The sequence below is a fragment of the Barbatula barbatula genome, assembly GCF_947034865.1.
Source record: "Barbatula barbatula genome assembly, chromosome: 25".
NCBI classification, from domain to species: Eukaryota; Metazoa; Chordata; class Actinopteri; order Cypriniformes; family Nemacheilidae; genus Barbatula; species Barbatula barbatula.
This window is the reverse complement of record NC_136788.1, coordinates 7,852,748-7,869,010: the sequence shown is the minus strand read 5'-3', so window position 1 is coordinate 7,869,010 and position 16,263 is coordinate 7,852,748. Positions and strand designations below refer to the sequence as shown.

The 16,263-nt window shown below is 39.6% G+C and overlaps 1 protein-coding gene across 2 annotated transcripts; it reads left to right on the top strand.

The window, feature by feature from the left end:
• Nucleotides 1-637: 637 nt before the first annotated feature.
• Nucleotides 638-15,502, top strand: cep152 (centrosomal protein 152). Of its 2 annotated transcripts, none has more exons than XM_079449774.1 (29): nt 638-1,012; nt 1,103-1,190; nt 5,130-5,239; nt 5,324-5,381; nt 5,787-6,116; nt 6,310-6,460; nt 6,544-6,684; nt 6,835-6,974; nt 7,068-7,268; nt 8,606-8,753; nt 8,883-8,974; nt 9,047-9,210; nt 9,349-9,562; nt 9,636-9,749; nt 9,853-9,983; nt 10,261-10,389; nt 10,472-10,607; nt 10,702-10,869; nt 10,978-11,250; nt 11,330-11,461; nt 12,112-12,470; nt 12,739-12,934; nt 13,045-13,108; nt 13,181-13,351; nt 13,499-13,592; nt 13,676-13,755; nt 14,085-14,241; nt 14,333-14,439; nt 14,525-15,502. In XM_079449774.1, exons 2-29 carry the CDS (start codon nt 1,104-1,106, stop codon nt 15,280-15,282), a joined length of 4,905 nt encoding a protein of 1,634 aa, XP_079305900.1. In that variant the 5' UTR covers nt 638-1,012; nt 1,103; the 3' UTR covers nt 15,283-15,502. The 2 variants fall into 2 exon arrangements, with proteins under 2 accessions (XP_079305900.1, XP_079305899.1); XM_079449773.1 differs by having other exon boundaries at nt 10,472-10,616.
• The last annotated feature ends 761 nt before the right edge of the window (nt 15,503-16,263 follow it).

Below are 16,263 nucleotides of genomic sequence, written 5' to 3'. Positions count from 1 at the left end.
GCAATGAACTTCATTTATTTTATTCCTGTAGATTAACAGTTTTAAGTTGTCCTTTTCATTTATTTTATAAAGGGTTTTATAATAAGACAAATATTATAATTGCAATTCAAATACATAATTCTATACACATAATGGTAACAAACAGGTCTTGCTATTTTGGTAAAATGAATAGTTTATAACCACGTGTGTTATAATACATAAGTGTTTTTGGAACACTTTACAACCTACATTAGTTAATAAACTAACAATGAATCAAAGTTATCTGTTTATTGCATCAATTGTCAACAAATATTTCAAATCAATAGCTGTATTTGTTAACACAGTTAATGCACAATGAACACAAATGAGTTATGAATCAGACCTCAATGTAAAGTGTTACTGTTTATCTATAAGGTAAAGCATGCAGACAATTTTCAAAACACTTTAAAAAAACTAACATACGAGATTATCCTAAATTTCATTAAAAATAACCTATAAACAACGTAACAGACGTACACAAATGAAGGAAATGTTTTTATGAGGTATCATCACAAATACTTTTTGTATGATGTGTTTCAGTTTAAAGTTTTTTATAACGAATGCTTGTGTATAAATAATTCTCCATGTAAATAAAAAATAACAAAATATCGTGTTTTCCGTAGCCATCGTTGACGCAAATCCGCGTCACCGTCACGTCAGCCAATCAGAACGCAGTATTTTTGCCGCTGTGGAGAGCGCCATGTTTCAAGAGGCCGCCCATCAAGAATGGACTTTTCCTCACATATTAGTCATAAACTTACATTAAGAGAGAATTTAACATGTTTATTTCTTTTCCGACCGTACAAGTACCCGATGTCATAAACTGAGCTGTTTTGATATTTTCACGCGTGACGCTGCTAATACACATTCATTCATTCGTGTAGTGTTTACATGCTAATCAACAATAGCACCGATACACTAAAGTGTTTCTTCTTGAGACACTTTATCTTATTTTTGCCTTAATGTATGACGGTGGATCATTTAAAGACTAAAGGTAAGCAGAGACTGTTTCAGAGTTATGTGTACTGAAGACTGTGATGCTTTGACTCGAATCTTGTTGTTTCTGGTGTTTGCTCTGCCGCAGGATGTCTATAGATTTTGACAGTGCCGCTTTACAGACCCAGCAGGAGGAAGAGGAGTATGATCAAGAGGACTATGCGAGAGAACAAGAGGTACTGCTTCAACTACCTACTCCTATAATGTACAACAACCCCCCCCCCCCCCTTATATACATCTGTCACTCATGAGGGAAATTACATCACTTTTTTACATTTTCATCATTTCACATATTTTCTTTACAATGATTAATAATGTATCTGTATGCATAATCGTCTGTGTATAGATGCTTGACGCCTTGAGCAATATGTTCTATGAGAATTGTTATTAGCATGCATTGTTTATGACATCTTAAAGTCCACCTGAAAGCAACATTCACCTTATTTATTTTGTCAGATCACATTAGTAGGTTTGTGGTGAATAATCCATCCATCCAAGGCAATCGACAAATTTGGTTTTCATAATCTGTAACTAAAATCCTCAATTTGGCTTGAGCATCTGTTTACTCCTCCCCTCCAACTGTCAGTCATTTGCCGGCTCCATTTCTGAATGAAACTTCGACTTTTCTATATCCAGTCAATGCACAATAGGAAAACACAAGCCACGCCTTTATTTAATATGTTTTGTGTTGAAAATACGTCAGAATGATATTGAAGTCGTACGTTGACTTCCAGTTTACAGAGATCTTAAATACTATCTAAAGATAGAATGTAGATTCTGACTGTTTTAAGACTATGCCAGTCAACATGAAAACAAGGAATGTTCACGGAATATTGCAGTGTTGATTATTTTATTTATTTAGCCGATCATCATTTTTTAAAACAATGTGACCCCATAATCTAGAATCAAAAACATTAACCTTCCCTTTTCCTCAAAACAACAGCTCTTTATACGATATAAGATGATTTTGTGATAGTCTACCCTACTTATGGGTTTTTTATTTATATTATATATAATTTTTCTTCTGTTGTCTCTCTGTACTTCTACGGCCATGTTCATGTGTAAAGGGCTGTTCACATTATAACGATAACTATAAAGATTACCGTAACTATAACAATATCTGCGTCCACACCAGCGGACCATAACAATAACGTTATGTTTATTTTAAGCCTGCGCGCTGCAGTGTTCTCCGTCACTAAAATGAATCTAGATGACCTGCTGATACTAAAATTAATGTAGATGACCTGCTGATACTTTCTTTTTCATTCCCGAATGCCTTTTCTCCAAAATATGACAGCAAAGGCTGGATGTCAAAGGCTCTCTCAAGGCTGATCTAAGGTGCGCTCATGTCCGGGACGTAAAGGATATATTTTGCCAGTTTGCTGATTCATAAGGGTGACATATATAATATCCCGCCGTAAACACACCGCTTTCCGACCACTACAGTCTTTAATTCTGACATGAAAGCCAATAACCAATAGTCAAATATTATCTGCCAGAAACTGTCTGAAAGTATGTTTTATCGTTCATCAGCTGGAAAATAGTCGTTCTGAAAGTGATCCCAACGATATCGTTCTCTGTATCTTTATCGTTATTGTGTGAACCTCGCTCTTAACTCATAATGTTGTTCTCATAAAAATCCAATAAAAAAACAACATCTCTTCTGTGCATGATTTGGGTGACCACCACCCAACAAACCAAATGTGGAACAGGTAATCCGTTTGTGTGGGACACCATTGACTTGTAGCACGAAACTGTGATTATAATAACGGAATTACATTTTTTTTTTAAATGTTTAGCTTTTAAAAATAAAAGTTTATCGTCCATTCCAACTACAACATAATTAAGGCACAGATCAAATGTTTTATAACATAACGTCAACTAATTCTTCGGCCTCAGAGCTCACTCTCAGCTGTACTTGACTCAGTCACTAGGTTCAACAAAACATTGGTTATTCATATTTGTCATTATAGATTCTCCTGTTAGTCACAAGTCATTGTGAGGTCATCTCAAGCGAATTCCATCCATCGGGTGTTTGTTTTTAAAATCCAGATCTCCTCCAATCAGGCGCATGTGTTTTCTGACTCAGCCGAATGCTATCTGCTGCATGAATGAACTTAAGCAGCTATTGGTGCACACAAAATGCTGCTAGGTGTGTTTGTTACTACATATAGCCTGTTTCCATTACCCAGCATACTAGCAAAGCTCTTGACTGCTCTTGAGAAGAGAATTTTGCCCTTGAGAGCTTTTCACTGCTGGAGTAAATAAAACAGACGTTGGAGTTTTTTCCTAAAGACTTTGCATTTATTTTCTATGGATCTATGAGTACTTCTGAATATAATTAGATGGAGTGAATGGTGACTGTATGCAGTGTCTGTCTGTCGTTTTCATCAGAGGAGGAATGTTTCTGCTCCAGTTAACTGAAACGTAAAGTCTGACCCCGACAATAGGGTGATCTCAGTCTGGCCGATCCAGAATGGTTTAGTTACTCTTTCTCGCTTTCTTTTCTGGAGTTATTCATATGACTCGGCTGCTGATATTCAGCATAACACACAAAAGTCTTTCAGTATGTGATCGAGCAAAAGACGTCCGCGCTAGCTGCTGTGTAAATGCGGGAAAGCGTTGCGTCCGAGGAAGCGATTGAGGATGTGAGGGTCATCCGGCAGCACTTATGGAGGGTGAGTTGGACTTCAACGCCAGTTTGTTTCATAAAAACATTTGCAAAAAAAGCGTTAACTTTTTTGTTTTCATTTATTAGTATAGGGAAGTTGAGAAAAGTCATGTGGTGTTGGGCTCCAGGGCCATGTGCTTGTGTTTGGTTGTGTTATGACAGTGCTTGTGTGTCTGTAACCGGGCGGGTGTGTTTTTATAAATGGTTGCTTTTGTTTTCTCTGACCTGCAGCGGATTGTTGCTTCTTCGTGCTCTTTGTTTAGCTTTTCTTGGTTTCGGTTTGTTTTGTCATTTTTAAATGATCATTGTTTTAAAGGGTTTAAAGAAAATGATCATGTTCAGTGATAGTTATGAATATAACATGCCTGTAATTGAGTATATACAAGTACCTTGAAATAATTTTTAACATCTTACTAACATTGCACAAAAATATAATGGAACAGAAGTCACAAAGTCTGTGGTTATTCATACCTATAATTATTTTCATGTTTTATTCTATGACATAAAACACCAGTTATAAATTTTAAAGTCCCAGTGAAATGAAAAATGACAATTCCTATTTTTTACATAAACTATTTACAATAAACGCTGTAATATTTAATCAATGTGGGTCATTCGCTTTTTAAAATTCATGTGCCCTCATCATCTTCAGTAAAAAAAAAATACACTTCCGCACACTAGGGACTATCCATCTAAAGTGACGTATGTTAGAAGGCTTGACCGGAGCAATCTCCCCTTCAGTCTGCTGCCAGTTCCATTTCAAAATGCAACAGATGTTTTTACGCATCCAATCAAATCGCTGTGAAAAACGCAAGCCATGCCCACTGTTTTTCTCATTCAAAATTTCGTTTTACTCGGAAATGCGTAAAAATACGGAAGTAAAAACGATCGCAACTTCCGGTTCTCATGGACTTTAAAAACGATGGAAATGAATTCACAGAGTAATTACTTACCAGGGAACAAGTTTTAATAAAATTTCAAAAACATTGTTGGAGGCTTGGTGGTGGTGACGTTGATATTGAGCGACTGTAGTATAGTCTGTTTATAACCTCATGTTAGCATTTTACTTTTGCCGATTGTATTTAGGCTTCAAAAGTATCTGTAAAGATGATCTTGATGAGAAGAGGTGTAAGTATCATAAACCTCAGTTAATTGCAAAGCTTTTCTGCAGTCTTTCAAAAGTCTATGGAGAAAAATGCTTAGGCTTTCGGTTAGGGAACCACTGCGGCATCTGGGTTGGCCTACATAAATACTTCATACCTGTATAAGTCTATTAACTCTTATTGTTGTGGGTCCTTTACATAAAAACTGCTCAAATTGTTCTGGTTCCCCATAGCTTTGGGACCCCGTAAGTGTTTCACCTTTCACCCCAGAAGGGTGATTCGCATCTAGAATTATGAATTAGATTTGTAGTAATGTTTGTGGGTTTGTTTTATTTCTTCAGCTCCAGAAGCTCCTGACTGATCTCCCTGATGATATGCTGGAGGACACTCGTGACTGCTCCTCACCCGAGCTTGACCGCTCCACCTGCAGTCACCAGGGAGATGACAACAGGTATACAACACCTTCATCTCAAATACATGAATCAGGCTTAATAAATACATATTCATGGTGTTAAATGTATGTTTTCTGTTTCAGAAGACTGCAAGCTTGGAATGTGCCACAGTGGGAGGATCGAAGACCTTCCCATGAGGGAGTGAGTTTCTCAATTTCTGATTAACGGTTTCTGTCTAAAGGGGCTTTATCCAACTCTTTTCATTTAATTTCCAGTCCCTTTAATCAAAGCTTCTTGCACAAAAAATGGTTGTTAGTTCTTTGAATTGAGAAGTCTTTTTTTCCGTACTGTTGTATATGTAAACAACCTCTGTAATGATTGGCTAGGGTACAACTCCATTGATGAATACTGAACTGGTGTTGATTTGTAAATGGGGGTTAAATGTGAAAGTACTCCTGTTCAAACTCATGCCAGTCTTCCTAAGTACAGTAGATAGAGCTTCTTGCCGTAGACATTTTCTGTGATATGTCCTCTTAGAAGAACAGTACACTAGCACAAAGTTGACATTTTTCATTTGTTCACTTTTGCTGGAAATGTCATTTGAAGCATTATGAGGAGGATGGTCAAGGATCTTACAATGAAGACAGCTACAGAAGTCACACCCCTCAGACCAACAGTCACCCTTATCACCATCAGGCAGGATCAGAACATTTACACCAAGGTTGTGACCAACAGACCAGTGGGAATTACCAGTACCAGAACGGAGACTACGCAGGCACGGATGAGTCCCGCGGTACTGACTTCTCTGCTGCAGATGGGGCTGACCAGGACGTGTATCCGCATGCTCTTCAAAACGGAGCGGGTTACCATGAAGAAGAGGTCCAAAGCAATGGGTTAAACTATGTAGTGCATGCCAAAACAAAAAAACAATTCCAGGTAGATGTCTACAATCTTGTATGAAATGGGTGACGTTTTATGTAGCAATGAACAATGTAATTAGATTTTATTTATAATGTGGTATTATTACGATTATTCAGTTGGATTGGACTATTATATTATTGATTTGTCTCTTAACCCAAGCTCTCTATGTATAATAGCCCATCATTTTGAATTCTGTGCTTTGTTGAAGGGTGTTGCAGGAAATAGATCTGCTGACCACTACAAGGCCAGTTACAACCCACACCAGCCTTCCAGCCAACCAAAGATGTTCAATCCTCAAGCAGCCAATCACAACGGCCATTTCGACCAGCTTCAGAGGGACTTCCTGGACTCAACGCAGAGTGAGTTACTCAAGACAATATACGATTCTGTGAACAATGAGCTTTCTGATGACTGTATAGTAACTTTGGCGTATGTACATCAGAAACATCAGATGGTCAGCAGCTGGCTCAACTGCACATTCTGAAAAGCGCTCAGTCCAGACAGATCGAAGAGCTTGAGCAGAAACTAGAGGACTGCAGGAGGAACATGAGATATCTGGAGCATCAGTTTGCCATCGTCAAAGGTCAGAGGAACCACATTAATACTGCTTAAACACGCATTTGATATTGATTCACTTGTTTGTGTTTGCACTGTCAGTTTATCCGAATGTCCAAAATGGCCTTTTGAAGTGGGATTTGTTAGAAGCTGTATTATTTACTCGCTGTTCATGTAGATGAGAGGGACGGCCTGGCCATGTCACTGAAGGAGTCCGGTGCTCTTGTGGAGGAGGGGAAAGTAAGAGAAGCTCAGCTGCAGGCCCGAATCAGATCTCTAGAGAAGCAAACCCAGGCTCTGGCGGAAAGAGAGCAGGAGGTATGATTATGCACCACACAAAATGAAGCATTCAGAGCTTGTAGCAGTAAATCACTTAATGTATTTGTACTGCTTGTTTTTGTGTGTGTGTAGAGCGTGAAGCAGCAGCGTGCAGCTGAGGTTGCAATGGACAGCATGCAGCAGCAGATTATGGAGCTGTGTCGATCTGAAACGCTGACACGAGCACGTGAGCAGCATGACAGAGACATGGCGTCCCTCAGGGAACAGCATGAAGCCAAAATTCTGGCACTTCAGCAGAAACTAGATGACCAATCACAGAGCTTGGAGGAGCAGGTCAGTGTTTTCTTGGATGGCAAGACATATTTATGATTGATCATATTAAATGTATAATGTTCTCCTATCACAGTTTACTATGAGCTATGTAAGCCAAAACTCGTACAATCGTAAACTGATTTTATGACTAAAGGCTATCTGTTTTGTCTGACCAACTACAAATGGACAAACATTTTGGAAAGATCTGATTGAACACATTGAAAACATGATGACGTAAAATCTAAATTGACCTTATGTATGGGTCATTCTCACAAAAACACTGAAACATGGCAGTAAAGATTTTAGTTATAAAACATAATTCTGTAACAAAAATAATCATGATAATATAATTCTGTTCTCTACCTTACATAAAGCATTATTTTAACATAGGAATTAATTATTTATTTTATTGCTTTTTCTGCTAAAATCCTCAATACCGTAATGTCCTGGTACATTAAAAAACACTGTGGAAAAACTATGGGATGTTCTTAAATGACAAAAATGACAAACAAAATCATTATAAAAATAGTGACAAAAAAGTCTACATGACTGATATATTCTTATCCTCCATAACATTAAAGATCGGGTAACACGCGCAGTCAAATCTCATATTAATCTTGAGTAACTATACAGTAGTATTGCATATGTCGTATCTACGAAGAGTATTTAGTTTGATCAAATTTATAAAAGAGAGATGAAGCTGCTGGAGGCTCGCAGGGGCGACGGAACTACAGCAGAGCACACAATACATCATCAGTTTATCCCGTCGTGTTGTTTACCGGGATCCAGACTTATAAAAATCTTCCTGAAACAAGTTTGAGTCCTGGGGAAGCGTATCAAGCACAGAAACACTATGTCATATGTCCATCTCGTTTTTTAACACTAAACTAGTAACTTTGTATAAGCACCTATCGTACTATTGCTCTTGTATGACATATCGCTTATTGCTCCATGAATTCTTCTTCATGAGGCGCTTTGGATAAAAGCGTCCGCTAAATGTAAATGTAACAAGTTGACCGTGTTAAGCATGAGAAGCCAGAGCGTTTAACAGTGTAAAAACGTAAAAATGCATGACAGGATGTTATCCAGCCTTTAAGTTTGATTTTATTTTAAGAAACAATCTGTCAGTACCTGTAACAGGTAAACAAATAACTTTAGATTTTTCTAGTTAAAAGCTTGGGTAACACTTTCACTATAGGGGTAATTCTTACTATTAACTAGTTGTTATTAGCATGCCTATTATTTGCATATTGTCTGTTTATTCTGCATGAATATATGAGAGTATACAGAGAGTTGCAGCTAACCCGCTTTGGGTGATATCATGCCACCGCAGGGATTTGACCGTATGTGTTTGACAGGCTGAAGCTGGCCAGCGTCTGCTGGATCAGGTCAGACAGCTGGAGCGGCAGAGAGAAGAAGATCAGATGGACAGAGCTTCAGTCATCAACACCCTCACACAGCGACTGGAGGAGAGCCAGCAGCAATGTGCCAAACTGCTCCACACTGGTGTGTTTCATACTGTTTATTTGTGTACTCTTCATCTCTGACTGCTCGTGTCTCTTGGGTAATGTCACGAGCCAGTACATTGCTTCTCAAAAATATTTGATATTCATCAAAGCAGCTTGTTTTCTGAAGGCTCTTTGCAGGAGATGAGCCAGTTACAGATGAAACTACAGCAGGCGCTGTCTGCCCATTCTATCAGTGAAGCTATCAACAAAACTCTGCAGGTTGGGAAACCCTTGTTTCATCTTAATGCAGCCCATAATATTCAGACTGTTAAAGCTTGGTTATTTTAACAGGAAGAGTTAACGGAGCTGAAGGAGCAGATCAATCTGTACGAGTCTGCTGTTAAACACGGAGCTCTTTCCATTGAGTCTAATGGAGACTGGGAGAACCATCTGTCTGAGTCCTGCATCGATCTAGGGATCAAAAAGTCCAAGTGGCGAAATGGACGAATCCACAGGTAACATGTTGTAGACGTAATAGCACACCTCTTGTTAACAAGCCTCACAAGTGGACATATCATTCATTGCTTGTTGACAGATGGCAAAGAAAGAGTAATATTCATAAAGTCACTATAAAACCTTTGTATGTTTTTCAGTACCCCTCACATAGCGGATGTGGGAGACTCCGGTCTGTTGAAGGACGATGTGGTGCGAGAGTTGAAGAGCGAGTTACAACGCTGCCTGAGTCACCTAAAGAGCAAAAGACTGAAGATCTCAGATCTACAGGAGGAACTAAAGAGCTTCCAGACTAAAACAGAGCACTTGCAGACACAGCTAGATCAAGCTGAGAAGACCGCTAGAGACTCGAAGGTTAAAACAGCCATAGCCTGTTTGTTTAGCTTGCTTGGTTGATCCTGGTTGTTAAAGATACTGTTCACTGCAGGTTAGGGAGAGCAGCTTGGAGAAACACTTGGAATCGTCTGGCTTGGCTGCCGCCCCTCAGAAAGAGCTTGTCAGACTGCAGGAGGAACGGCAAGTTCTGCAGGACAGAGTAGAGGTCAGAATCAAAAGAAAATGGGGTTACGTTTACGACTAAGTTTGTATGTTTGAAAGCGTCCAGCGATCTGATACGTCTTTGTTAAAGGTGTTTGTGAACGCAGGCTCTGGAGAAGAGGAACCAGGAGCTGAAGCAGAGTGAGGAGAAGTTGAAAGGCGCTAATTCTGAGCTCTGCACCAAGATGAGAGAGATGATCCAAGAGCTGGACCAGGAGAAACAGGAAGCAGCGGAGAGGTGTGGAAGTGACACGAGAGCTAGAACATGGGGCTTATATATATGAAAATATGAATTTTTCTTGAATATATGCAGTTATAAATACCAAATTAATATGCACTGCACAGCACACAGATATATTTTAAGTAAACACCAACGTTTATTTCTGGATGCGATTTATCATTGATAAGCCTTACTAGAACATTAGCTTTGCTGCAATAATTATCCAAACTGTCAGTTATACAGGGATTCTATGGACAACAGATGTTTTTGTGTGTGTGTGTGTGTGTGTGTTTAGGTATGAAAGGACACAGCAGCAGTACAGGGATGACGTGGTGAATCGTGTCCAGGCAGAGCTCGCAGAAGAGCACACGGCTCATGTTGAGCAGCTCATCAGCCAACATCAGCAACAAATCCAGCAGCTAGAGTACGACACCTCACCTTTAAATCACAACAACAAGAGTTACGCCCATTAGAAACGATTACTACAGATGTTATCGTGTCCACAGGTCAAAGCTGTCTGACCTCAGCCAGGAGATGTTAGCCGTGCAGGAGTGCTACATTTCTGTTTGTAAAGAGAAAGACAGGTTGGAAGAAAATCTGCAGAGAGTGATTGACGAAGAGAGACGATTGAGAGAGGATGTGGTAACAACTGTACGTCCCTTGGCTTTTACTTTGTAAGCCTAAGCGACACCTAAACAGATTCGAAAATCACAAGATTCCTTCTGCTTTTAAATAGAGCGACTGTGCTCTGGAGAGACTGAAGTCCGATCTAGAGTCCGAGCATCAGGAGGACGTGACTCGACTCAAAGCCCAGTGGAAGACAGAAACACAAGCTGAGATTGAGGCGCTGGTTCAAAAGCAGCTGGAAAGTGCCAGACAGAACTGGCAGCGCGAGCGTGAGACGGTAAATGATGACGGGTCACCTTTATACTCAAAGCCTGTGTGATCTCATAAAACATCACTATTTACTTTTAACACTTTATTTTACTATTTCTGTCGGCCTCGTTGTTAGTTGGGGAAATGCTGGGCTCAGAAGCTACAAAAATCCCAGGAGGAGATTGCGAAGCTCAAAAAGGCAGACGCTTGTGAGGGAGGGTGTCAGACCAGCTTTCTGGAGACCACCACGCAGATGATTTCACCAGACGAGTTGGAGATCAGACTCGGCGATCAGAGAGAAACACTGCAGCAGGAGGCTGCGATCGCTCAGGCCAGAGCGGTGGATGAGGCTGTGAAACACGTTCAGAGAGAACTGCAGCAGAAACACACGGATGGCATCGCACTAAAGGTATGGTGAACCGTGATGAACAGATAATAAAGGTTTGGCTGACAGCCTTTAACAGATAGGATGTTACGTCACGTCTTAGGTTGAAGGTGCGATTTCGCGGGCTCGCTCTAGATGGCTCCAAGACTTTACCTCTTTACCGGAATACAAAAGCAACTTGCAAACAGAGAGAGAAGAATGGGAGAGACAACAAGAGAAACGGGTTCAAGAACAGGTATACGTTTTTCATCTTACAAAACCTGATTGAACAAGCAACATTCAAACCTTTGTAAAAGGGCCTGTGTGTGCACATTAAAGGGATAGCTCACCAAAAATAAAAATGTATAATTTATTATATAGTTGATGGGGGTCAATGTTGTTTGTTTATCCACATTCTTCAATAATCCATTTAATTCACAATTTTAATCTTGTAGTGTGTAATTTCTTAGGAGTTCTTTTGACAGAAATGCAATATTATTATTATTATATAAGGCATATTATATGTCTTCAGAGGTGTATAAAGACCTTACATAATAAAGTGTTATGTTTTACCTTAGAATGAGCTATTTCTAGACACACAGCAGGTCCCCTCACATGGAATTCACCATGTTGTTTCTACAGTAGCCCTAAATGAACAAACTGCTATACAGAGATCGTTTCGTAAATAAATAATCTCTTTTGGGAAAGAAGCGAAAACATGACGACATCTTAGTTCTGTGTCAGCCACCTTAGTGATTCAAAATGGAGGGGTGAGCGGTGGAATGTGCCGTTGATTGCAATCCACAACCTCACCACTAGATGCCACTAAAATGTCCACATTGCTCCTTCAACTCAAACAAATAATTGTATTAAACGGAGTTGCTTAACTCTCTTGTGATATCTCAGGTGTCTGCAGCAGTGAAGAATGTGGAGGATGGGTGGCAGGAGAAACTCTTTACAAAATGCACCGAGCTGGAGGAGTGTAGCAGGAGAAACCGAGAGCTTCTGGAGGAGGTGCTCATCCTTAGCACTCGACAGGAGAGTTCAGAACAGGAGCAGGCCGCTCTCATCAAAGCAGAGCTAGCAGCGGCAGGAGATGTTTGGATGAGGGACAAGCAAGAGGAGATGTCCCGTCTCAGAGCGGAGCTTCAGAGAGAGCACAAACTGCATGTCTTACTGGAGCAAAATGTAAAAATGAGAAACGTTGAGCTGCAGGAGACTCTCCGGGAGAAGGAACAAGAGTGGAGGAGCCAGCAGGAGATCAGGTTAATAATCATCCTGAATAGAAATGCTTGTGAGAGTAAACGATTAATGTTTTGAGCTTATTTAATGATTTTTTTGAAAGCTCAATAGCATTACTGGAGGGTGAGATGTTTTTAATTGGGCCATTGCAAACACAATTGCTCTACCAATTGAACTAAAGAAACGTATATTTTGTACTTGTATATAAATATGAAGTCACCAATAAACACAATTAAGGCATTAGCAGCGTTTTCCAATCAAGCATTAAAATGTACATCTGTTATATTGCAGACTGCAGGAGGAGACACGGCGAGTGCAGGAGGAGGTGCTCTCTGATCTAAAGGTGGTGTTGCTGGAGGGATTGGAGAGGAGGAACAGTGAACAGACGTCCAGCAGCGTGACAGGAACCATCAGATCCAGACTGTGGCAGATCTGCAGAGAAACACTCAGTCGAACAGTCCACCAGGCCAAACAGGAATGGAAGAAGGTACACAAATATGTAATTACAATAGAGAAAGTCATATGTATGCTGTCTATATTTATCATTCTTCACCCTGAGAAACACAATGAATGTTTTTTGGTTCTTGCCAACCATAGAGCAGTGAAGATAAGCTCAGATGTGTGCTGGAGGAGACCCAGGACCGACATGAAGCTGAGATCAGTAAGATCCACAGCACTTCAATATCACACATCTGGAATCTTTGAAATCTCACTCTTTCTCCTCCTCTCACAGCAGGCTTAATGGCTCAGTTGAAACGGGGCCCGTGCACCAGTGCTGAATGTGCAGAGTCTCTGGCCAAGCTCCAGAAAAGGAATCAGGATCTTCAGAGGCATCTCCAAAAGGCCTGCCGGCACCTTCAGAGGGCCACACGAGAACACAAGAGCACTCTCCAGAAGATGAAAGGTGTGTGATATCGATAATTAAATTGGTCGCATGAATCTAAGGATTAGAATATTCTTGATGTTTCATGTGTAGCATACAAATGTGGATGACCACAAATTTTCCACGTATTAAAATGTTGTTATTGACTATTTATTTGTATTAAATTAGACGAGCATGAGGAAGCCCTGCAGAAATCACAGGAGGGTCACAAAAGAGCTCTCGGTGAACTCAAACAAGCCTCAGATGCAGAAGCTCAGTCGAGGTTGGTAAAGGTTGTAGATGTTTCTCTGTACGGTTACATTTTCTCATATATTTCATATGTTCTTCATAAATGTGATACAACAGTGCAGTGAACCGTAGGAATCTTCAAGCGGGTCTTGAGGAGATGAAGGAGCAGTACACTCGGGCTGTGGAGAAGATCAAAGGTGAGTGTAGGCAAAGAGAGCGTTTTCATGTTTTTATAGCGTAACATCACGGGAACCTTTTCAGAAAAACAAATTGATGAAAATATTTTTTGTGTTTGTGATTTGTATGTAGATAGAATTAGCTCATTCTAAGATAATAAAAACATATCGATTCATTATGTAAGGTCTTTATACACCTCTGAACACATACAGTAGTTATGCATATTGTATTGCATTTCTGTCAATAGATACTCATTTGTTGGACCTTTAGCTTTGACTTTATTACTTCTAACTAAAGTGTCTTAAGAACAATTCGATTTTATTAAATGTTTTTGATGACGGTGCTGTAGGTGATATGCTGCGATACCTTCAGGAGACTAAGGAGCGATCGGCTGAACTGATCAGGGCCGAGGTCATGAGGGAAAGACAGGACACCGCCAGGAAGATGCGCAGGTATTACCTCACCTGTGTGCAGGAGCTGCTTGAAGATGAAGGCCAGACCACCGGGTATGAAAGCGATTCCGCTCTTATTAGTCTGGTTTTGTAAATACATTTACACATTGCACATGCACAAGATTTAATGCTATATCATCTGCAGTGCAGAGAAGAAAATTATCAGCGCTGCTAGTAAATTGGCGTCTATGGCCAAAGTTCTGGAGAGCCCTGTACCCAAACGCAAGCTTTTAAAAACCCAGAACTCTCAAGGTAATGCGTTAAGTTGATTCTTTTTATCATAATATAATGTCTGGAATGGATGAAAATATTGATTTATTATTTTATGTATGCTTAGGTGAATCCGCTAAATCAGACGGTAAAACAAATGATTCTCCTTCTCAAGTTCTGGGTGCTGCAGCACATGGAGCTGAAGTTCATGTACGAAGAAAGGACCAAAAGATATACAACCTAACTGAGACAATCGACACAGCCAAACAGAAAAGCGTCAAAGCAAAATATAAGGACTTCGATTCCCTCATGTCTGGGGTGTTGTATGATTCTAAAGATCCTGGGATGACACCTCCGATATCTCACACTTCCCAGAAACTCACACAGCGTGGATTAGGCATCTGCTCCAACGTTACTGATGATAGTATTTTCAAAAATAATGACAGGACAACTAATATTGCTTTAAGCAAGCATAGCAGGGAGAAGTTTATGGAGGGTTTCCTGATTGAAGAGCCGCCTGTTCGGGATGAAGGTCAGAGCGATTGGAGTTTAACCAGTAACGGATGTAACTTTGTAAACAACGTTCACCTGACATCATCTTACCCAGAGCCAGGCAAGCCATTCTTAATAAATGGCCCTTTATTGGATGGTCTGAATTTTGGAAGCTCCATTGGTGAAAACTCTGATATCACACTTTACAAAGAGATGTTTCCACCTTTTTACTCAAAAGTTGGAGATTTTAGAGCAAATAAACACAGAGAGCCAATCCCTGGATCAGAAGGAGATGATGTCCTTAAATCGTGTCCAATGAGTTTGTTTTCAGAGTTGAAAGTGCGTCAACATGACAGCGGGTTCGACAGTCCATTGGCACTGCATCAGAAATAAAATTGTGACTTGGTTTTCAAGTGCCTTTGTAAACATTAAGAGTCATGTATGTAAGAGTTGCATTTTATTGCACCTTAAGCAATGTTTTTTTACTCGTTTGAGCCAAAAGTGTCTTGTTTTTTTAAACATTTGTAGCAGTTGCACTGTCAATGCTTGAATTTATGTTTGTAATTTAATAAAAAAAAACATAAGTTTGCAGTAAGTAATCTGCTTTCACATCTTGCTACTAGTTAAAAAGAGACGTACAGTTTAGTGAAGTTCCAGCATGCACTTTAAAACACATTGATAAACAACCTGTTAACCATTTACTTACAACAATTTAACTGGTTTGATAAATGTCTTCAGGCAACCTCTGTACAGCCAGTCAAGGTTCAATAGCAGCGAGGAAGAGGTTTAAAACTGGATTTCTGTTTTGCAAAAAAATTTAAATGGGTTATTTAAATGGGCTTTTAGCACTGTGCATGATATTTCACATTCAGACCTACTGCACTTTTCACAATTTTGCATTCTTGCAAAGCAGCTTTTCAGAAAACTGCAGATGGAAAGAAACATAAGGGAGAAATTATATAAAGCTTATGGTATTGTTATGATAATTGTCAAGTATTGTAGCCGCCATTACAACTAATAAGAGTTACAAAAGATAATGTGGACTTCAGTTTCATAATATAAAATATAACTTCATATTTTTTACATTTATTTCCATTTTGGGATGACATGGGCCACTTGTGTCTGACAGTCACCCAAAAATCGACAGAGCTGTTCTTACATAGCACATCTTTAAGAAAAGGAACTGCGAACAAAACTAGAAAACTATAAACATGTGGTTAAAATCTGTTAGAGTACACTGTAAAAAACGCATTTTATTGTTTCAAGTAACAATTGTTGAAATTTGGTTAAAAATGTCAAATTACAGAAAGAAATGGAAAACATCAAACGACACAAAAACACTAAAAATGTACAAGCTGGGAGGAAAAAACATGA